Source organism: Perissodus microlepis, chromosome 9 (assembly GCF_051167445.1).
Source record: "Perissodus microlepis isolate ML-2025 ecotype Zambia chromosome 9, ASM5116744v1, whole genome shotgun sequence".
In the NCBI taxonomy this organism is placed as follows: Eukaryota; Metazoa; Chordata; class Actinopteri; order Cichliformes; family Cichlidae; genus Perissodus; species Perissodus microlepis.
In genome coordinates, this window is record NC_140469.1 from 6787174 (window position 1) to 6809947 (window position 22774).

The 22774-nt window shown below is 39.5% G+C and overlaps 2 protein-coding genes across 7 annotated transcripts in view; both read left to right on the plus strand.

Moving 5' to 3' along the window:
- Positions 1 to 147: 147 nt before the first annotated feature.
- LOC146379937 (cAMP-responsive element modulator-like) lies at positions 148 to 8455 on the plus strand. Of its 3 annotated transcripts, XM_084938847.1 has the most exons (6): positions 148 to 254; positions 1733 to 1849; positions 2003 to 2176; positions 2382 to 2471; positions 6549 to 6693; positions 7433 to 8455. In XM_084938847.1, the coding sequence occupies exons 2-6, from the start codon at positions 1780 to 1782 to the stop codon at positions 7575 to 7577; spliced, it is 624 nt and encodes a 207-aa protein (XP_084794973.1). In that variant the 5' UTR covers positions 148 to 254; positions 1733 to 1779; the 3' UTR covers positions 7578 to 8455. The 3 variants fall into 3 exon arrangements, with proteins under 3 accessions (XP_084794973.1, XP_084794974.1, XP_084794975.1); XM_084938848.1 differs by lacking the exon at positions 2003 to 2176 and having other exon boundaries at positions 153 to 254; XM_084938849.1 differs by lacking the exon at positions 2003 to 2176 and having other exon boundaries at positions 155 to 254; positions 1733 to 1798.
- Positions 8456 to 10385: 1930 nt separating this feature from the next.
- The window catches only part of ccny (cyclin Y), a 43747-nt gene continuing 31358 nt past the window's right edge, over positions 10386 to 22774 (plus strand). For all 4 annotated transcript variants that reach the window (XM_084938843.1, XM_084938845.1, XM_084938844.1 and 1 more), the window contains exon 1: positions 10386 to 11111. In XM_084938843.1, coding sequence (XP_084794969.1) covers positions 10958 to 11111 — 154 coding nt within the window. In that variant the 5' untranslated portion in view covers positions 10386 to 10957. The remainder of the gene's footprint in view (positions 11112 to 22774) is intronic.

A 22774-nucleotide genomic window follows, 5' to 3' on the forward strand; every position in this document is an offset into this window, starting at 1 on the left:
AACCTGATAATTGTGGAAGAAAATTAATCAAATAAAACTTGTAAACGGTTTGAAAATGGCGTTCTCTTGCATTTGATATGTTTACCATAGTAACAGCTCAGTATTCGAATAATAACAATTCCAGTTTGTACTGAGCAAATCAACCAATCAGAATGGGCAAGAGAAAAAAACACACTGCCTAACGGGCTCACCGCCAAAAAAAATAGATAAATAAAAAAAATAACTGCGTCAGTTAATCATCATCATCTACTAAGGTAAGTTTTTCTTTTAAGACTCATTCACACAAATACAGCATTGTGTACATAAGGCCGTACAATGTCGGCACAATATATTTGTTTACTAACAAATTTAGTTCTAGCTAAATGCTTTACATATGCTAAAATATCAGTTAGTTGCCAGGACGCTTGACCAACATGATATTGTTTTTACATGACCATTTAACATATTTTTACATTGGTTACCAAATATGTGGCAGCTGATCGCAGCAAAAGGTTATTGATATGAAACAAAATCTCAACTGAGCCAATGTCTGTCGTCCACTTTTTGTTCCATTTTTGTTAACCAAAATCTGACGCATATGTTACTTACAGGGCAGTGCAAAAGTCTTTAGGTACCCCTCTTTTCTTTATATTTTACTTCCAATAAGGGTCTTTCAAAGTGTTTCTTTGGTTGCTTTTTGAATTCATTTTCAATTTAGTCTGATAATTAACCTGATAATTTTCAGAGGATTTTTTTAACCTATGAATGATGAAGAGGTGAAAACAGCAACAAAAAAAAAAACAATTTGAAATTAGATATTTAGATGCTTTTTTATTTGCACTCCAGTAATTTATAACACATGTAATAACATGGAAATTGGTCCCATTTATGAGGGAAAAAAAATCCAAAATACAGATATAACACAGTTTGACAGGAATAAAATAGCATTTTTGGAAAAGAGCTAAAGAGCTATTAGCTGAAAAATTAGCATTGCTTAGCATAGCTCAGCTTGGTGCTTGCAGTCTTTAAAAAAATGATACTGCAAAATAGAGAACAGAAGAAGAAGTGGAAGGGTGACTGTCAAAAAGCCATTCTTAAGATAAGAAAGGTTTGCCAAATTACATAATAACTGGACTGTGACAGTAAAAGCATACCTGGATTGAAAAACACAATGCAACACTAACAGTCATGGATTGGCCTCCCCAAAGGCTGGACCTGGACATTATGGAAGAAGCATCTTGACAGGGAAGGGAACAAAAAGAGAGAAAAATAAAAAGACAAGCTTTGAATATCCTTTAAGAAGCCTGTTCCTGAAAATAACTTTTTTTCTTTTTAAATTTTGCTTATATACCGTATTTCCATGCATGTTTAGACACGTTTCAGTAAATCACTGCAGCCATTCCCTATTTTCCAAGAAAAATACAAAGAAATGAGGTGTGGCTCAAGACCTGATTTTCACAGTACTGTATATCTTACTGCAAACCACACGCTATACTTCAAACCCCCGATTTGCATAATGCAAAGCTGAACACTGAGGCTAAATAGAGAAGTGGTTCATAAACTCCAGGAACTGGTTGAGTCATCTCTTCTGGGGGCTTGACTAAACAGTCACAGTCATATTTTACTAAAGTGCAATATCTCTAGAATCTAAGTACATCTAAGAGGTGCCAATGTGGCAATGGTTTCCTCATAGATGCAACTCTCATTTAATTTTCTTAATGTGAGTAATGTTACCTTCTTCTGTTTACCCCAGGAACTAGCACAAACACGTGATTTACGATTGAACCAGTGCCTCTCAGAATGAATCAAATGAAGACAGGTGAGAAATATCAGCTGCCCGTTGACCAGCAAAAGAGCTGCAAACAGAACAGTAAGCATGCCGTGATCACACAGTTTACAAATCACTACCACACTCCAGCTAAACAACATTACCATCACACGAGTTCAGTACAATTAGAGCAGATAATTTGAACCTGTGACATCTCAAACTGCTAATATGTAATGGGCCTTTTTACTATCCCAGATGGGCTTTTTCAAAGAGTTCCTGCCACGATAATGCCTAATAAGGTAGAGAACCTGCCATCTATGGCTATGACTAGGACACAAACACTCCAGTATCCATTAAGCACTTCTCTTCAGTGCTGTGGGGGGATCCAGAATTGGGCACAGCACCCCTATACTGCGTATTCCTTACCAGGTAACCCCTTATTTCCAGACTCATGTGTGTGTTTTTGTGTCAAAAGCAAAAGTAGTGACAGGATGGTGCTGCTTCCTCTGGATTCCTGCAGTTTTTTACATCTCTGTTATAACAAGAAACAGATATTAAAGAGGGGGAATGTTCCTGCTGCAACTGATAAACAAAGCAGTGATGCATTAAACCTCAGCTTTTATTTTTTTAACAGGCACTCCGGACAACTTCCAAATCAGTACACAGATCCTGACATCAATTGCCACGGCCAGCACACGCACACCAAGTCCTCCACCAGAAACCTGTGAGTACAGCAGAGATGCTCTCAATGATATGCTATCACTTCTAGGTAGCAGCTGATTGCCCTTGTGCTGCTGCTGAGTTGCTACACTGGGTGACTAAGAACTGTAGAAGTAAAAACAGGCATTTCCTACACGAACTGTACAAATGCCAGAGGACAATATTAAGCTCCAGGAAAACCACACACTGTTTGTTATAGTCAATATAAGGCCCTTGTATGTAGTTAACAACTATGAGACACATCAGAATTGACTATCTGATAATATTGTATCCTTTCTGTTGGTAGATTTGCATACTCTATGCTCACTAGGGATCGGGAGCATAAACTCATCAGGAAAGTGTTTACTGGGGAAGCCAATGAAGTTGTCCCATCACCTTTTCTGTAACCAGCCTTTGTAACCGGCATTGTCTACACTTTTCAGAGTGAGGAAAGTTACCTTTTTCACTCAGTTTTATATCTTCCATCCATCTATGCACTTTCTGACACTTATCCAGGTCCAGGTAGGAAGAGCAACAGTCAGACATCCTTCTCCCCAGCCACCTCCTCCAGCTCTTCTGGGGAGATCAAGGCTTTCCTAAGCCAGCTGAGGAATGTAATCTCCCCAGCATGTTGTGGCTGTGCCCCCATGCCTCGTCCCACTATGATGGCTGGAAAACCTCACGTAGATTGTGGCTAGGAAGCATCTCAGTAAGATGTTGAACCACCATAACTGCCTTCTTTCAGTGTGGACGAGTAGCAGCTCTACTCTGAGTTCCTCAAAAATGACCGAGCTGCTATTGCTAAGGCTGAGCCCGGCCACTCTCCTGAGGAAATTTCCACTGTTTGTATCTGTGATCTCATTCTTTTGATCACTAGCCACAACTCGTCACCATAGGCAAGGGCTGGAATGTAGACCAACCTGTATATCGACAGCTTTGCTTTCATGCTTAGCTCTCTTTTCACCACAGGTAGAGCATCCGCACTACTGCAGACGCCTCGCCAGTCCATCAACTGACCAATCAGGTTGTCTGAGTATTCAGTTAGCATAAGCCAAGAAGTTAGCTAATGCTATAAAAACTATCACAAGCAAACCAACACAATTGACCAAATTTGACTAGCAGAAAACTGAATTTGATAATGCATTATTATTATGTTCAATAAAGAAAACACTTGAAATCCTTACCATTTGTTTCAGAAGAGAGTTTTATATAAGCAAAAGCTTTTTTTCCATTTTCCACCGCATTCCAAAGCTATCACACAGCAATGTGATTTGGTCAGTTTCCATGTTGATACTGGACCAGCATTATTATGATGATGCAGGAACAACACCAATAAGAGAAAACCAGACACAACTCCCCTCAGTGTGTGTGTCTTTATATTTACATTTTTATCTTAAATCATCTGAAAGATAGATGAGATTCAAAGTCCAGCAGATAGGTTTCATTATTCATAGTCTATATTTGGCCTCCATACCAACTTATACAGTATTCAAATTTTCAGCCTGTTTCTCCGATTCTCTATTCACTCTTTATTCTCCGCGCTACTGATAACTTACCACCCTGCAAAATTTGTGATGATCTTGAAATATGATGCATTTCCAAAAGAGCATAAAAAGAAAGAACGAATTCCACCTCGACCCGAAGCATGTTTATGTACATCTCTCTGTGTGTTAATCACATAATGATCCAAATTTGGACAGTGTAAAAGTCCATTTGAATACTTAACACTTTAGCTTTCACTTCTCTCACTGTGTGTTTTTACAGTGAGGTTGCAAATTCAACTTAAGTCAAGGATCTAAGTGCTTCCTCTACCAGTAACTCTCCGCCAACTCAAATGACTGAGAAAGTAACATAGAAATTTGGGAGAAATGCACACGTACAAACGTCATCAAGCTTTTACATCATTCCAATTACTTAGATCATACCTCTGTGATGCCTGCAGGGGGAGCCAACTCCTTTAGCTTGGGGTATGGAAGGTGATGTGGCAGAAGGACGAGAGCTATTTATATTTGTTCAATCGATAACTTTATCGATATCAGTAGCCTGTCTATTTACTGTATAGATCTAATTTGAATAAAAGTACAAATGTGAATATTTGACATAAAATAAGAGTTCCTATCACACACTGGTGACTTTTTGTTCTGCTCTGAGAAAGCAGGTTTTCAGTATTGCAGTCATACTCTGTGCCTTCAGCTGCCTGTTTGCTTCGGAGCTGAAGAGGCGCTTCAGTCTAGCTGATAAAAAATTCCTCTCCAAAGACAAACAGCAGAGCCCCTGACTCATAGCGCTGTGTCGGGAGAGAGCAAACCATACTGTTGACATCAGGAGGCCAGTGATGTCATGGTGATGTCAATGCCTCTAATTGTAAATTGCACACACAGCTCCACTGTTGGCCGTGGTAATGTTTCAGTGAGAGAGAAGACTCTGAAAGGAGCAGTTTTTCTTGGAAAAGCTGGGAGCGTATACAGTATGGCTGTGACTGGGGATGAGACAGAAACAGGTATGTCTCTTTTATTACCGGATCTTTGTGAGAGTGCGTTTTCAGATTGTTGTTTTGTTGGACTGTCTCTTTAAGAGTTAGTGAGATTCGTGAGTTTATGGTGAGTGGGAAAATTCACAGTTAAAATAAGTTAGAAGCTTTTAGACTGGAAAAAAAGAGATTATTGTGATGCTTGCTTTTTTCTTCTTTATATGTTTTCAGTCAGTTTTTCCCCAAACCAGCTCAGTTAAGATCAGTAACTTCCTCAAAATAACGTCACAAGTAGGGTCCTCTGAGAAAAGTACCAGATGATCCGAAAGAAATAGAGATTATCCTCGTTTTCCACGGTCAGCTGCATCAAGATTGTTCCGGAGGAAACATTTTCACAGGCTCTGCCTGTGTCTCTCTGTTTCTCTGCCCCTCTCTCTCTTTGTGAAATGCTTCAGCGCTCTGCCCACTCAGAGCACATAGCAGCACCGGCTGACGTCACTGCTTTTCCTGGAACAGGCCCCCCAGCAGCGACATGCACATGCACCCAATGAATAAGATGCACATTGACGTCAGCTTGCTGGCCACACTGTGATTACATACGGCTCTTTTCGCAGTTCCAACATGTCAGAGAATTAATGAGTCCTACTGGTGCTGACCAAACAATGAACAGAAGGAGAAGTGGACAGGAATGGCACCGTCTCTCAGTGTCTATTTCCCTCACAGCATCACACGCTGGCTTGATTCGATAAGATTTTGTCAGAATACATACAACCGAGTCACTCATGCTCTAATTATTTCTGTTTCTTATTATAGCTTTAAGCATCATACTGGGTGAGCGTGTGATAAAACCATTTAAAATCTGAATTCTGTTTAATGGGAACTTGCAGTTACGAGTTCCAGGATTATTCACGCTGTGCTTTATTTTCGTCGATCTAAAATAAATAGATAGCATGTTGATGTTGAATAAAAATGTGAAAATTAGATTATGATTTTGGGTTTGAAAGAGGCTGTTCCACAAAACACTTTTCACACTACCAATTTTAACTCTTTACCCCTTTGAATGCCTGCTGGTCTTTATTGACATATACTGAGGTGTCAAAAGTCATCACTAAGAGTACAGGTCGTGAAATGCTGTCTTTATGGGGAAAAGAGTTAAAGATGTTGCTTGTTACTGGATCTCTAACTCCAGTAGCTGTGATAGCAACTGTAGCTACTCAACCAACTGCAACAAAAGTCTTCCGGCTTTTGATTTAATAATTTAAGCAAGCAAAAAATTTACATGACATAACAGCTGATTCCTGCCTTCAGTAAATGTCATCTTTCATGAGTACAGCCTTACTGTGTTGCCTTACTGTGTCCATAGGAATTAAGAGGGTAAGTAGCAGTAAGCCGCTGCTAATCAAATGATGTAACAGGCAGATAAAGTCAGGCAATGATTACTTAAAGTTCTTGCTGCTAAAAGTGGTTCTGCAAAGCTACTCAATCAACTGTCATACTGAACTTTTATTTTACATGAAAAACTGCAAAATACAGTTTCATTAATAAACATTCTGTCTATTAAGGATGTAAACTATTAGCCTAAAACGTATGACCAAATCCCTGAGTCTGATGTGTTGTTTTGCGTCTCCCTAGGCACCCCTGGTGACCTGACTGGCTGCCAGCTGCGTAACCCCACTTCCAGCCTCCCTCAGGGTGTCGCAGGGCCCAGTGCTCACAGCTCCCAGAAACTTATAGAGGATGCCTTACAGAAGAGGGAGCTGCGCTTGATGAAGAACAGGTATAGAGGAGTGCTTACATTCATTCTCTTGGACAATATAACCCAGATAATAAGGCATTCGTGCCAACACAGTAACAACAACAATTTAAATAATCCAGTGTCAGCTGGATAGATTCAAAGTATATCCTTGGGGAATATATCTTATCTCATTCCTGCTGTGTCTGTTGTATAATATACAGTCATCTGCATGATAATACACGACATGTCCACGTAATAATAAGTTTTATAGCACGTCATTAGTTCATGACATAATTCACCTTCATCCACACTCTTTATCTTCTAATTCTTATTTGTCCTCACGTTACCTTCTCTGCGTCCTGTGTTTGGTGTGTGGAGTGAGCTTTCTCACATGGAGGTTAAAATGTCAAATTTTGTGCGCATATATACGTATACGCGTTTATGTGGATAATAGTGATTTGCCGGTGAGCAAACAGAGTACTCTACATTATGCGTTGACTATGTGCTTGCTGTAAACAGCTGTTTCCAATGCCAGCTTTTCTTGGTTGTCTTTTTTCCTGCATTTCTTCCCTACACTGTGATTTTACTATGATCGGCTATTTATCAGTGAATCGTTGTTTACTTTGTAAGATCCTCCTTTGGTTGGCTGTGATGTAAAAGACCTAGCCTGGAGGTTTTTGAATGGTAATGCCTTCAAAAAGATATCTTAACCTTTCGTGGTAGGCTTTTTGTATGTGTTGTTCTCAGCTTTAATGAGTCCTCTGTTGTCCACTGCTTCCAGGGAAGCTGCCCGTGAGTGTCGGCGGAAGAAGAAGGAATATGTCAGGTGCCTTGAGAATCGCGTGGCCGTGCTGGAAAATCAAAATAAGACTCTGATAGAAGAGCTTAGAGCCTTAAAAGACATCTATCGTCACAAAGTGGAGTGATGGGGAATCGGGATTGTGTGGACTGTGTCGGTTTGTTTCTGTGGCCCATCTTGAGGACTCTGTGTACATATACACGCACTCCAACGAACACACACCCTTTGTAGTTGCTGATTAAATGTGTTTACACAATGATGTCAGTGTTTCAGGCTCTGAATTATCCATGCACCAGCAGCAGCTGAAATATGCAGCTCGTTTCAGGAGATATCAGTGAGTATTTGTGAGCCAGGCTTCTAGAGGAAGTAGGCCCTGTGTGGATCAGAATGTCCAACAGCGGAGGTTAAACCTGAACGTGTCAGCAATGGCTTTGCGTTACCTTAACCGCATTGCGTTTTACATTCCTTTACAATATTATGATGTGGGTCTGTTCAAATACTCCATTAATTGGTAGTCTTTATGATGGCTTTGTTTGGAGGACTGTTCAGGGAGAAAAATGCTGCCAGAAGCCAAATTTTCAAATATCAGGGTTCATGTGATCTTCAGGGCTTCACAAAGTTTGTGGGTTTTTTTTAAATTTTGTTTGATTTTAGAAGGTCCGATGCCTCTAACCAGTGGATTATTATTTATTCGGGCAGGTTTTGCTGCACATTGTTCTATATTTTTGGGATATTGCAGCATAGTTGAGTGTATGTTTAGAAAAAATATCTGTTTTTGAAGCATTTGCATTAACTTGTCGTTTCCTTTTTTTGTTCCCTTTGCATCTGTATCTGTGATTAAATTTAACACTCTAGTCGTGAGACAGTTGCTCATTTGTTTTTAATGACATATTAGCTGCTGGATTCTTGGTGTATCATGTCTCCTCTGCAGCACGTTAAGAATCGTCAGAACCCATGTGAAGGCCTTTTGGAATGTTTTCACTTCAATAAAATTCTCGTTCAGCCTCTCTGTGTCTTTCTTCTCACATGCAGTAAATGTTAAAGACCTGCATATGACTTAAAACTAGTCAACGGGAGTTCATCATTAGTTTGGGCTTAGAGAGATAAGACGAAAGGCCTCACGGACCTTATAAGCTAAAGTTCCATTAAAGCAGACGCTGCCACTCTGAGTCTCAGCCTTGGGTTTCTGCTTGGAACATGACGTTCCGTTCTTCGCTGATGGTGATGGCTCACCTTGATACTGGGACTGTCACTAAGTCATTTCCCCTCTTTTGTTGCATTTTTGCAGGTGACAGACATTTTGTAGAAGAGCTGCACTTTTAATGGACGAATGGAAGATTAGAGAGTGCTCTTAAGCACATTTTCTTAAACCACAACCAGTGGAACACAGATGTGCCAACGGAAAGGAAATATTTGCCTGCTCTCTTTAGTAACGCTAAAGCTTAGCAAATTCAGAAATTGTTGCTCTAAAAAGGAAAATATTAAGAATCTGTGCTTGATATTTAACCAGCTTACAGGATGGAAGGAGAAAAAAGGGACTCGTGGATAGCAATGAGGGATCTTGATTGTGCAGTGCTTGTGTCACTCCTATGTGTAATCTGCCTCAGAGACCTAGTAACAAAGCAACAAAGGAAAGAATCCAGTATCACTGAGACCAGCCTTGCACCTGGGCCTATTGTGAAACCTTATTCCTGTCCAGTCTCTAAACACTTCCATCGTCAGAGAGAAAAGAATCCACTATTTGGGAACAGTATAATACAGCTGCTTTGAGTTTAAATGCTGCATTTGCATACCTGACCTATGCTATCAGATCAAATGCTTTGTGCGGGTACATCTTACATCCTAATTAAAACATACCATGGGCTTTATTGAAGTGACTAATCATCCAAAATCCTGCCATGAATGCTTCCACACTGCATTCATAGAATAAAAAGCACAGCACAGTCTGTAATCTTGGTAATTGGTAGGGGGAAAAAGAAATGAAAAAAAAAAGATCAAATTACAAAATACACGTTTTTAAAAATTTAGATAAGCTTGTCATAAAATGCAGTGCAAGTACAGTACCAGCAGGCTGCACTACAGCATCATGCCTGGTCATCTCAGTCTATACAATCCTGCAAACAGGATTTTTTTTCCTCATTTTTCCAGCCTCGGTTTACAAATACACATTGTCGTACATTTGAAGAAACGTCCTGATTGAACTGGCTATTATTCTTCAGGGCTTCACTTTGTTTGCATTCCCAAACCCCAACCAGAAAAAAAAATCCAGTTAATACTACAAAAATCAAAGCTATTTGATTTTTTTCACATGCAAAGGAAAGCCCCGTATGGGTTTGCCAGTCATTAGTCAAGATCAAGTAATTTACTGTACACAAACACGGGTGTGGACAGGCGTCTGTGTTTGTGCCCATAACAAGTCATAACCAGGGAAACAGCACAGTTCATTCACCTTTTCAAGCAAAATGAACTGCTTTCTATTTTAAGTTTACAGATACACCAACAACTGCATAAAAATATCGGTTAAAAAATGGGGTAACGAAACGTAGCGTCATTACGTTGTATTACATTCCTTAGTTTCCTTGGTTGTATCCTGTAGACGGTATTATAATTGAGCATTTATTACACGGTTGTAACTACCCACTTGAACCGGAACCTTTTCCATCACAGCCACAGCGCAGTGGTTTTTTTTAAAGATATGTTTATGAGCGGCAGGGAGCGTGGAATTTTTAATAAGAGTAATAGTCTTTGCAATTTATATGTTGAGCTACATTTTTTTAAAGCAACTTTAAATAAAAATCAAAGCGCACTTCTACCTCGGGAGTTACTTTTATCCCTCAATTTCTTTATAATCACAAATGCTTTCTTTTCTGGCCATTAAAGGCCCCTAATTCGAAACTGCTTAAGCAACTTTGGTTGTCGAAAATCTGACTGTACTTGTAGTACCTGAAAGCAACACGGCAGCGGATGTAGCAGCAGCAGTCTACAGTACTCTGGCAACCATGTAGCGCTGAGAGCAAAAACATCTTCCTCGCCGACCAGCTCAAGTGCCATGTTCTTATATCCGTATCGTTATAAAGTAACAGTGCTCGGAAAATGTGTCTCAGAGAGTAAACGCACGCTCGGAGAGGAATTACAGGGCGAGGGAGTCGACAGCGATACCGAAGCCTGCTATCCAGGGGCACTACCTCCCCTCGCCTGGAGGTTTGGAAGTGGACATTTAGCTGCTTTTCTTTTTCATTAGCCAACCTTGGCGGGTTTTTTTTCTTTTTCTGTTTTTTTCTAGTAGCTCTCAATGGCTCCATTTGTTTAACTAAGCGTGCCGTGGACGCGAGAGAAGGGCGTGTAACGCAAATTGTACCAGGGCAAAGCTCGTTTGCACCGGGGTCCCGTCTCCGCGTTACCGCCCCGTTTTTTCCTCTTGTAGTAAGGCTAGCAGCAACAGCAGGGAGAAAGCCTGCCGGGTGGAGTTGGGCTTGAGGAATACAACCGAAAGCTGCTTTCGCAAACATGGGCAATACAACCTCCTGCTGCGTGTCGTCGAGCCCCAAACACCGGAGAAGCAACCACTCCAGGCTGGAGCCCTACCGACCCGAGCCGGAGCTGAGTCGCGAAGACACAGGTTGCAACCTCCAGCACATCAGCGACAGAGAAAATATAGATGGTAAGATGCAGACTGGCTTCTTTATGGCATTTAAATAAAAATAAGAAACTACAAGTTTTTTTTCCTCAAGATATTATTGATATTATTTTTTATAATAGTGTTGCAAATCGTTTAGTATTTCATATATATTGTGATTTATTACTCCAATATGCCCACGCTTCTGTAGAAATAGGCGATTAAACAGGTAATGCGACCTTGCAATGTCTGTGCGAAGGACCCACCCACCCATAATACCAATAACTGCGGTAACTGAGGGCTTCATCTTCATTGGACTCCTAGCTTGTAAATCTGCCATATTTCATGTTTCCAAGCTTGGATGGGTGCAACATGAGGATAGTTTTCCTCAAAAAAAGATAAAAAGATTAAAAAAAAGAACAATTTCACTGATACCTTTCATTCCTATGACACTCTGCCATAGAAAAACAACAGTGGGCAGGTTGAATGAGTCCGATGTCTTCAAGGTGGACCTCTGTCTTGTACGATTTTTGTTAAGCGTCTGCTTGTGAAAGAAGGCATAAGGCAGGGCAGTTTGAGTGCGGGTCGCTGTTCTGGTGGGAGGTGATGGTGCTGGACAGGGTGTCCACTCACTTCCCTTTTAAGTAGGAGATGTGTAACCAGTTTAAACTTTCATTTACACCAGCACATTCACACTCTCACGCACACACACAGATAAAAGTCAAGTGACACTGCTTTTGGCCTCTAAACATTAACACAGCTGTTGGAGACAAGTAGCATTTGAGTAGCAGTAGTATTTCAGTCTGACTGAAACAAATTTATTTAGAATCAGTGACTTCATCCGATTCGAGCCAGGCCTGAAGTGTCCGTGTTTGTGTATCCTTGAAAATCAAAGAAACCCTGCAGAAACTCTAAGGAAATGCGAGGGAGAGGGAGTGAATGGGGGGAAAGGAAGTCATACCAGCATGCCATAGCAGTAAGGAAATTACCAGTAATGCTTGAAGAGATGTGCAGTAACTGTGAAACATTAGCAGGAACCAGCCCCAATGCTGGTTGCTGAAGCAGACTTATCACAGTTTCTCAACTGTGGCAGTGTTTTGTTTTGTTTTTTTTGGTCCCCTCCAACCACCACCACAGTGTACCAAAGCTACAGTGTGCTCTCAGTCTGATGCCTTTTTCCAGGCAGGAGATGTGTACCATTGTGTACCTAATATTTCCTACGCACATGACATTGCGCAATACGAGTTTTCTTACTAAAACATGGTGGAAAGACCGAAATGTGTTCATTTTTGTTTCTCTTTCAGTGCTTTTTATGACCTTATCCAAAGTGGTTGCGTTTTTTTTGTGAGCTGCACAACTCGCACTGTAATTAGGGATGTGCAGTCGTACCCCTGCCTGTCTGTTAACGTGTAAAGCAACACAAACTTTACAAGGTCTGACCTGTTATGATTGATGTCATGAGTGTTACAGACAAGACAAGTGACAAGGGTGCACATTTGAACATGAAGCCGACCCACTCAGATGCAAACGTGCATGTCTGAAAGAGGGGCTCACATGATGTGCTTTGAATACAAGCTCTGAACTGTTTCTTCAGCAGATTTCTAAATAATGGATCAGTCGTGGAGTGGGTCATGTGAGTGTTGGCCTGCGTGGCTTTTAATAAGCATTTGGATGTTTACGCTGCAAAGGATTTCTTAGTTGCTAACCACTAATATTGATATTTCTGATGTGGGTTTGGATACCAACAGGCTAGGCAAAGTAGCACAGAAATCCTTTCTACCTAGTTCTTTCAGGTTCTCTTGGGGATTCAAAGGCATTCCAAGGAGGGGCCTGCCTGGGCCTCCCGTTGCCTCATCTGGACCCACAGATCTCCCGTGATATAGGCTGTGTCTGATGAGTTGTGAGATTTGCTTCACGGTTAAAAACACCCTTTAGTCACAGCCCGGCTCCTGATTACACAGCCCTGTGCCTCAGTCCTGCTCCAGCTTGTTTATTTTCCATGTGTTTACTGGGTTTTGAGGTAAACTCAGTTCAGTCCACTTTTTTTTATTATTCAAATCTAGTAGATGCGTGATATATGTAAAGTCAGATCAGTAGTAGTAGTGATAATTGCTGTTATCAAGCAGTCACACCTCTCATTATGGTTATAACACTTTCACAAGAAGTTGTGTGAGGTCAGTCCTAATAAAGAGCAGATTTATCCACGTGCCCAGACAGCTTTCAAGGGAAACACATGTTTGGCAGCTTGTAACTGCAGTTTGATTTCATCAGTCAGTGACCACGGCATTCTAACAGGAGTACAAGTATAAGAAGTACAGTGAGTATGACAAATCTAGCATTTAAACATATATACCGTCAGATGCTACCATAAACCTTTACCTGGATAAATAAATGCTTTTGGTTGTTTAGACCTTCAGTAGACAGATTATTAAGTTAAGTAAACTGTTTTATTTCACAGAGTCACTGGACAAGAGCTCAAAGTAACCAACAAACCAACAAATCCAGAAACAAAGCTCAGCATTGTGCCGTTTACAATAGATAGAAAGCAGGACACAAGAGCAGACTCCATGCTGGTTATTTGCGTTTGTCCTAGGCTATTTACACTAGTGATTAGGTAGTGACCCCTTCACCCTCTCACTGAAACTATAATAGCATTCCATAGGCACAAGACTCATCTGTGTATCCTGCACAGGATCACAGCTTTGTCCAGGGAAACAGGTATATATATATATATATATATATATATATATATATATATATATATATATATATATATATATATATATATATATATATATATATATATATATATATATATATATATTCGATATAATATGACTTTAGCTGTACAAAGTGCATCTCTGCCCCTTTGTATTGTGTATTATTATTTACGTTACCCTGGCTACACAGAGCTTGTGATTTATTTAAAAAAAAAAACTGCTGACAGTGGTGACAACACATGACCACACTCTTGTGTGTTTGTGTGTGCAAACAAACCACCTCAGTGCACATCTTACTTAGAAGTATGAAAGGCTCTGTTGCTGGGTTTTTGTAATCGTACTGTATAGACTGTCTATGTTCAGTCTGCCCTGTTATGGCTGTTTTGCAGATTATGTATAGCAATGCCCATGCAGAGATTTGTCAGGGTCAAGTTCGTAATCTGTAATAGAAATTTAAGCAGCTGGTTCCAAATGAGAGGATATTGCTGTTAAAATACTTGTGCTTTCTCTCTGATGTTGTTAGACTGGTGGCCTGTGTGGTTACTGAGCAGATTACACAGTCGAGATGGTTTCTATTTTAAATGCATTTGATATAAAAAATTCACGACTAGTTATGTAAAGATGTGTTTCTAAAAATCTGTAAAAGGTGGCTTTTTCAATGCAGCATTGGTGTGTGTGTATAAAGGCTTTATTAGCATGACTAAACACCATAAATATATCTTTTTAAATACCTTGAGTTTGTCTGTCATCACACACATTTCCACAGGTAATATTTCTGATTATTTATTTATTTTTAATTAAGAAGGTGAACGTATGAGTTTCTTCTCTCTTCTGAATGGAAAGTCATGTTACTGACTGAAAGCTAGATTTTTAAAAATTATTCTTAACACTCCCTGTAGAAGAAAATGAGAGGGAAACAGAGGACATGATTTGAACAGAGATAATGATTAGACCTCTATGTGATTCTTTACTTTCATTGCTGCACAGAATAGAGAGCGGGATCTCCAAATCAACAGCAGCTCTATTTTTAGCCTAATTTGATCAGAGACCTTTGTAATGTTGAACCGCAGCTCAGCAGCACCAAGTAACGGTAAAACTAAACCTCTTTCTCTCCCTTAGAATTCAAAGAAATGTGAAAGGTGATTAAACAGATGGATCCCTCACCCTGTTTGGATTTTACTTACCACAGACATCTGTAAATGAGCAATGGCTTCAGGCCCAGCATTTGTCCATCTCATCAGTGTTAAAATTAGTTATTTCTGGAGCATGCACACACACGCACGCACACACACACACACACTGATGAGTCTTGCTTGCAGGCTAATTGAAATCTGGACATGGATTATTCATGCCTGGTTGATGAGCCCGGGGAGTCTCCTAACTATGATTTCCAGACAAGTTGACCTACATCTATGGTGTATGATACTATTTTATTTTGAGTGTGTGTGAGGTGAAAATATTCCTAAAAACCTGATTTGTTAAATGTCTTTTGTAAGTATATAGATGTTAGATTTACTTTAAGTAGGGATTTTACCCATACCCATGTGAACCATATCAAGTGCAGAATTGCAGAAATTCATATTTGAAAATTGACATAATTAAAAACTGCACGTCAAAGCTTTAAGATGTTGCAAATCAAATCTTGAGCCAACCTGTCGCAGAGCTTTGCTGGATGTTTTCATGTTTCTCGAGGATGTGACTTTAGATGCTGTTCATGTGCTGTAGATTTATACCTCTTAGCCATAATAGGCTGAGAGGTAATGTCATCAACCCGCTGGATGGGCATGTGGTTTGTGTGGACACCCAAGTTTGTGACAACGCAGCCACGTAGCTGCCACTTCTTCTTTTGTCCTCTGCTGTGCAGTATCCTCAATTTTTTTTTTAAGGACACACTGCACATCATGCTGAGATGGGCCACATTTTTGTCTCTATGGGAATCACCTATTGTGTTATCTTTGGCATTTTTCATACATTCAACTGAGAAATAGGGAAGAAGTGATGTGTTTTTGTGACAGGCTGCTAAAAACAGAGTGCCTAAAGAAAAGAGACAGAATTTAAAATTGTATCTTTGTGAGATTTTTGTAACACTGCCTTGTCCCTTGACCTAGATAGCTGTTGGATGATTGAATGATTCACAGGTCAGTTTTAATTGACTTAACAAACAGAAAAGGTACAAGAATACACTGAAAATCAGCGAAAAAAGCAGCTCATGTCCAAAGAAAGAATTTGAAAGGGTTTTAGAGTCTTTAGAGTAGCTGTAAAGTCTGGAGAACTATTGCTCAACATCACGAGACTGTCTGGCACCTTGGAAGCAACATATAAGGAAACTAAGAGTTTTGCATTATAATGATCAAAACAAATATCTGACCAGAAAATATTAATTGATTTGATTCAAAGACAATTGGGACAGTCTTACATTATAGAGGGTTCGTACAGGTGCTGGAAAACCTTGAAAATGCTTGAATTGTAATATTGTCTTTTCAAGGTTTGAAAAGTGCTTAAATTTCAGATGTGGTGCTTAAAAGTGCTTGAAACTGTATTTCATTCACCACAAATAACTATCTGACCGAATAGTTTTCTTATCAGGTAGAGAAATAACACAAGTCGCAAAGTCTAAAAGCAACATTTCTCCGCCTGGGCTGCCTACCTATGGGCTCAAAATGTGGTCATAAATATTTTGTACTTGTAAAAAAGATTTGTGTGTGCGTAAAAAAGATTTGTGTGTGCGTAAAAAAGATTTGTATGTGTAAAAAGAATTTGTGTGTGCGTAAAAAAGATTTGTGTGTGCGTAAAAAAGATTTGTGTGTGGACTTAGAAAAAAACCCCCTGCAAGTTACAAGTACGAATTTTGACCCTATTTTTCTTCCTTTCATCTGATTGGTCAATGTCATGTCAATCACAAATGTAACAATCCAATCAGAGAACAGATGGGTTTGGCTGTCGGAGGGGCGCTTTTTTGAACTGCAGGTCCTTGAAGGGTGATACAGTTTGAAGCTGGAAGATCTCTATATAAATATCCGATAGCAGCTAGGTCCCCTAGCTTTCAGCAGCTGTTGAAAGGAAAAAGTTGTGGTATATCAGTGGTTAGAAATACCATTATTACTTTAGGATTAGTTTAACACAAAGTCAGGGCTGACCCGGGACCATTGCTGTGAGTCACAGTGCGCAGCATAAAAGTCCTTTCACATCAGACGCAGGATGTGCTGCTAATGCTAACTGCTAACTAAAAGCAAAGGATCCAGAATTTGTTGCGCTGGCTGCTGGGCTCTGTGGGTTTTTGCAGCAGCTCTACCTGTACTAGATGCACCTGCTCCTTGTCTTTTCTATCTCTGACTTTATGTCCTCTACAAGAGTTTCTGTTTTTTTTGCTGGTTCTTCAAATGTTCAATAAAAACATGTATGCTAATTCATAACGAAGAAAGCTTTGTAATGAAGACTGTCATTTCCAAAACACTGCCCGCCCCCACCCCGCGGTCCGCAGCGCTGTTGAAAAGGCTGTGGAAGTCCCTGTATTAAACACGTAGACCTGTGACACAAAAATCACCAAACTCGGACGACCACAGACTGTTTTCCTTCGTGGTGATGAAGGAAAACGCTGGGTTGGCATGTAAAAGGGCATTTATTCCCTTCAAAGACCTGCAGTTCAAAAAAACGCCCCTCCGACAGCCAAACCCATCTGTTCTCTGATTGGATTGTTACATTTGTGATTGACATGACATTGACCAATCAGATGAAAGGAAGAAAAATAGGGTCAAAATTCGTACTTGTAACTTGCAGGGTTTTTTTTTTCTAAGTCCGCACACAAATCTTTTTTACGCACACACAAATCTTTTTTACACATACAAATCTTTTTTACGCACACACAAATCTTTTTTACACATACAAATCTTTTTACACATACAAATCTTTTTTACACATACAAATCTTTTTTACGCACACACAAATTCTTTTTACACATACAAATCTTTTTTACGCACACACAAATCTTTTTTACGCACACACAAATCTTTTTTACACATACAAATCTTTTTTACAAGTACAAAATATTTATGACCACATTTTGAGCCCATACCTACCCCTGCATGTCAGTCTGTTTCAATGTGTGACCCCGCCCCTCCCCCAGACAGTCAGGGATGAGTGCACTAAACTTGCTTTAGAAATGATTGAAATGCGTGTGATGGAGTATGGCAGCCTTATTATAGCACTTAGTTATGGCATGGGGATTTATTGAATATGGTGTGAATTTAGCTAACATTACTTAGCAGTAGCAGTAATGTGAGTTACTTCACTCAAGTAAAAGCTTTAAACGTTAGTCTGACACTTAACTAGCCAACTTAAGGCTTAAGGAAATAATGGTAATAAGAGGGACTGATCCATATGGGCACAAAGAATAGCCACTTTTTTTGTGCTACCGAAGTCCCCTGGCTTTTATTCAAAATCTGTTTATTTTTATAAATTATAAATGGCTTCAACTCACATTGAGGCCTGTGGGGCACTATCAGCCACTGAGACAACATACAAATTTAAGTGTTTTAATATTTCATACTTTAAGGTTGCCTGTTTATTTAAGGTACATTATTTTTAGGTACATTATAATTGTACCTAAAAATATCACAGATGATAGACTAAATAAATAGATTTTAGGTAGATGCTTGTGCATTCTTAAAGTCTTGTATGTTTAATTAAACTGAGTGTACACCATGTACTTACTGTACATGGTGTTATTAGCACAAACACTTTAAAGGTGATCATTTATGACTTTGACAATAATACAGACAGCAATGTAGTCAAACATCTCACAGTTGGTTTTATTGGGAATTAACTTTAACCTGTTAGGCCTCCAGGGGTTTTCTGAGCTTTCTGCTTGAAAATGAAATGACCAAAATAAATTTTCTCTGCAATTAAAAACTCTGTGTAAACAGTTTTGGTATCAAATAAAGCTAACACTTGTGAGATGTCATCAGACGTATACATATTACTGCAGATGTTACTATGTCAAAGTTGCTGTGACTCAAACATAAAAAACATTTTTTTTATAACCCTCGCCTAATTTTTAAAAGTATTTTACAGCATATAACACCTTTGAAAATATGCTTCGGTTCACATTTAACTCCAGAAAATCATAAATCAAAATATGGATATTACCTGTCCACAAATTCATGGTGACGTATTTGCTCTTTAAACTTTTTGGTTTCTTTGCTTTGTTTGGTGTCTGTAGAAATGGTTTATATGAGATTTTAGCTGAGATTCAGAGGTTTCTGTGGACACTACTCATGTCGGCACTTACATTTCTGACTTCGTGTTATGACCGATTAAACGTGATCTCCTCCCTTTTGCCCCCATTTTTGGGTGCGTGGGTGCTTAACTAGTTTAAAAAATTAATAAAATCTGTCTCTTATTTTTTGTGTCGCATAGGAAAGAAGCATCAATACCTCACGCAAAGACTTATTAATTTGGCCTTGGAGATGAATATCTCTAACAGGCTGATTTGTTCACATTTGCAAATCTTAATTTTTAAGAGAAATGTGTTTTCTGAGTTTGTACACTATACGCATATTGCACCATTTCCTTTTCCAGTAGTTGTCTGTGGTGCATTTTTCTATGTTTTAACAAAAAGGGGAACAAAGGACATTTAAGTCAACCTAAAATGATTTGTTTTCATTTTTACATGGCCTTACTGAGGTGATGCTAAGTGAAACATGCATTCTTTTTTTTGGGTAATGTGCTGGAAAAGCTTAAAAATGGGCCTTCAAAGTGCAAAAAAAGTGCTTGAATGTGACCCTGAAAAATGTGTATGAACCCTGATTATAAAACAACCTCTGAATCCTTTGCTGTAGGAAGCTACAAAATTTTGTATTTTGGCTTAAAAACTAAAAAAAATGCCAGATTTGCAGTCCCTGAAAGTAGGTTAATCTTCTTCTTAATTAAAGAAAAACATTGTGTCTTTTTCTTTTTTATAACTCACAAAGCACATTGACCTGTCTGACCATTCAGCTAAAGAGGACATAATGGTGGATGGTGTAGCAGCCTTTTGACATCTCTCCCACTCCCTGGTTATTAAACAGAAAAAACAAAATTACCTGATGAAAGAACTAACAAAATAACTACACAGTCTTTTAGTTAACTAAAAAAAGAACAGACAATGGCCGATAGGCTGTATGTGACTTTCACTTTGTCTTGTTTTGTTAAGCAAATTTAAATTCTGTAGCATCAGGGCTGTCACTGTTACCCTCTCCACCCATATTGAAAGTGGTTTCTCGTGCAAACTGGGTGGGTTGTTAAAATGCACTTTAGTAAATGTAGGACATTAACAAAAGTTTAAGTGGAGAAAGCAGGTTCAGCACTGATTTTAGGAGTAGGATGCATAAGAGTGTGAAAGAGGCTGTGGTTGAGCATGAGTTTGAAACGGCTAAGGGGCATTGTTGTCCGATGCAGAGCGGTCGGATGTAATGCGGTCACAGGTGTGAGGGTTTTACAGCTACTTTGAATGTGGATTAGTCTGTCAGTCCATTTCCATCATGGTAGCTGGAAAATCAGTATTCAAGTTGAACCTTTGATTTTCCATGTGTCTAAATTATATGTCTGTGTGAGGTCTTAGTCATCCAGGTCATGGTAGTCTAAGGAGCTTGGAAAGAAAGTGACTGGACTTGTTTGTTTATGTTCAGTATATTTGGATCATGTAAATAATATACAGAAGTTCATTTGGCAAAGAAAAGGAAAAAATGCTACACAAAATAAAGCAAAATATATTTCAGTGTCACGTCATCTGTTCTGATTCAGTTACATATCGAAAAGGAGTGCTGATTTAATCTGACCCCTTCACCGTAAGTTAATATTTATCAGTTAATATTTATTTAGCTTCCTTACTGATATAAACTGCAGATCCACCATATTTTTGATGGCCTGCTGGAGGAAGTACTTTAGCTTCCTCCAGCGATCAGTTTAGTTTAATGAATATTTTACAGTTTGTCATTTAAGTACTTTACATTACCTCTTTCATGCTGGAGTATTGTTCCAGGTCTGCAACCTTACTCTTACTCTCTGGGTGTGCAATCTTTTTTTCTTTCTCTGCATTTTGGATGCAGAGGAGCTTTACCTCCTCCGCAATATCAAGGATGCTTTTCTCCTGCAACCTGATAGTAGAAATTTCCTCCATTAGGAAGTCAAGAGACTTTATAGTCATCTTTGGCTCCATGTTAGCCACACAACAACTCTCAAACAGGAAGCCTTTAAAGAGTTAAGTGTTCAAAATCTTTTTGATCTTCACATATAGCTCAGAAAAAACACACAAACTGACTTAAGAAGTGCAACATTCATGCCAGCACCACAATGACTTACTAACTTCCCTTTGACTTGACAGGTTTGCATTTTCCTTGCTTTTACAGGGAGTGCAGAATTATTAGGCAAGTTGTATTTTTGAGGAATAATTTTATTATTGAACAACAACCATGTTCTCAATGAACCCACAAAACTCATTAATATCAAAGCTGAATGTTTTTGGAAGTAGTTTTTAGTTTGTTTTTAGTTTTAGCTATTTTAGGGGGATATCTGTGTGTGCAGGTGACTATTACTGTGCATAATTATTAGGCAACTCAACAAAAAACAAATATATACCCATTTCAATGATTTATTTTTACCTATGAAACCAATATAACATCTCCACATTCACAAATATACATTTCTGACATTCAAAAACAAAACAAAAACAAATCAGCGACCAATATAGCCACCTTTCTTTGCAAGGACACTCAAAAGCCTGCCATCCATGGATTCTGTCAGTGTTTTGATCTGTTCACCATCAACATTGCGTGCAGCAGCAACCACAGCCTCCCAGACACTGTTCAGAGAGGTGTACTGTTTTCCCTCTTTGTAAATCTCACATTTGATGATGGACCACAGGTTCTCAATGGGGTTCAGATCAGGTGAACAAGGAGGCCATGTCATTAGTTTTTCTTCTTTTATACCCTTTCTTGCCAGCCACGCTGTGGAGTACTTGGACGCGTGTGATGGAGCATTGTCCTGCATGAAAATCATGTTTTTCTTGAAGGATGCAGACTTCTTCCTGTACCACTGCTTGAAGAAGGTGTCTTCCAGAAACTGGCAGTAGGACTGGGAGTTGAGCTTGACTCCATCCTCAACCCAAAAAGGCCCCACAAGCTCATCTTTGATGATACCAGCCCAAACCAGTACTCCACCTCCACCTTGCTGGCGTCTGAGTCGGACTGGAGCTCTCTGCCCTTTACCAATCCAGCCACGGGCCCATCCATCTGGCCCATCAAGACTCACTCTCATTTCATCAGTCCATAAAACCTTAGAAAAATCAGTCTTGAGATATTTCTTGGCCCAGTCTTGACGTTTCAGCTTGTGTGTCTTGTTCAGTGGTGGTCGTCTTTCAGCCTTTCTTACCTTGGCCATGTCTCTGAGTATTGCACACCTTGTGCTTTTGGGCACTCCAGTGATGTTGCAGCTCTGAAATATGGCCAAACTGGTGGCAAGTGGCATCTTGGCAGCTGCACGCTTGACTTTTCTCAGTTCATGGGCAGTTATTTTGCGCCTTGGTTTTTCCACACGCTTCTTGCGACCCTGTTGACTATTTTGAATGAAACGCTTGATTGTTCGATGATCACGCTTCAGAAGCTTTGCAATTTTGAGACTGCTGCATCCCTCTGCAAGATATCTCACTATTTTTGACTTTTCTGAGCCTGTCAAGTCCTTCTTTTGACCCATTTTGCCAAAGGAAAGGAAGTTGCCTAATAATTATGCACACCTGATATAGGGTGTTGATGTCATTAGACCACACCCCTTCTCATTACAGAGATGCACATCACCTAATATGCTTAATTGGTAGTAGGCTTTCGAGCCTATACAGCTTGGAGTAAGACAACATGCATGCAGAGGATGGTGTGGACAAAATACTCATTTGCCTAATAATTCTGCACTCCCTGTAAACACCACGTCCTGTCACCATCTTTGAACAGAGGGCGTGGT

What these genes read in the sequence shown, in the direction of transcription:
- LOC146379937 (XM_084938847.1), top strand. Translation starts at nt 1,780, where the DNA reads ATGAATCAAATGAAGACAGGTGAGAAATATCAGCTGCCCGTTGACCAG. An exon ending in TACTGCGTATTCCTTACCAG is followed by an intron (nt 2,177 to 2,381) that starts GTAACCCCTTAT and finishes TTTTTTTAACAG; the next exon opens with GCACTCCGGACAACTTCCAA. An exon ending in CTGCGCTTGATGAAGAACAG is followed by an intron (nt 6,694 to 7,432) that starts GTATAGAGGAGT and finishes CACTGCTTCCAG; the next exon opens with GGAAGCTGCCCGTGAGTGTC.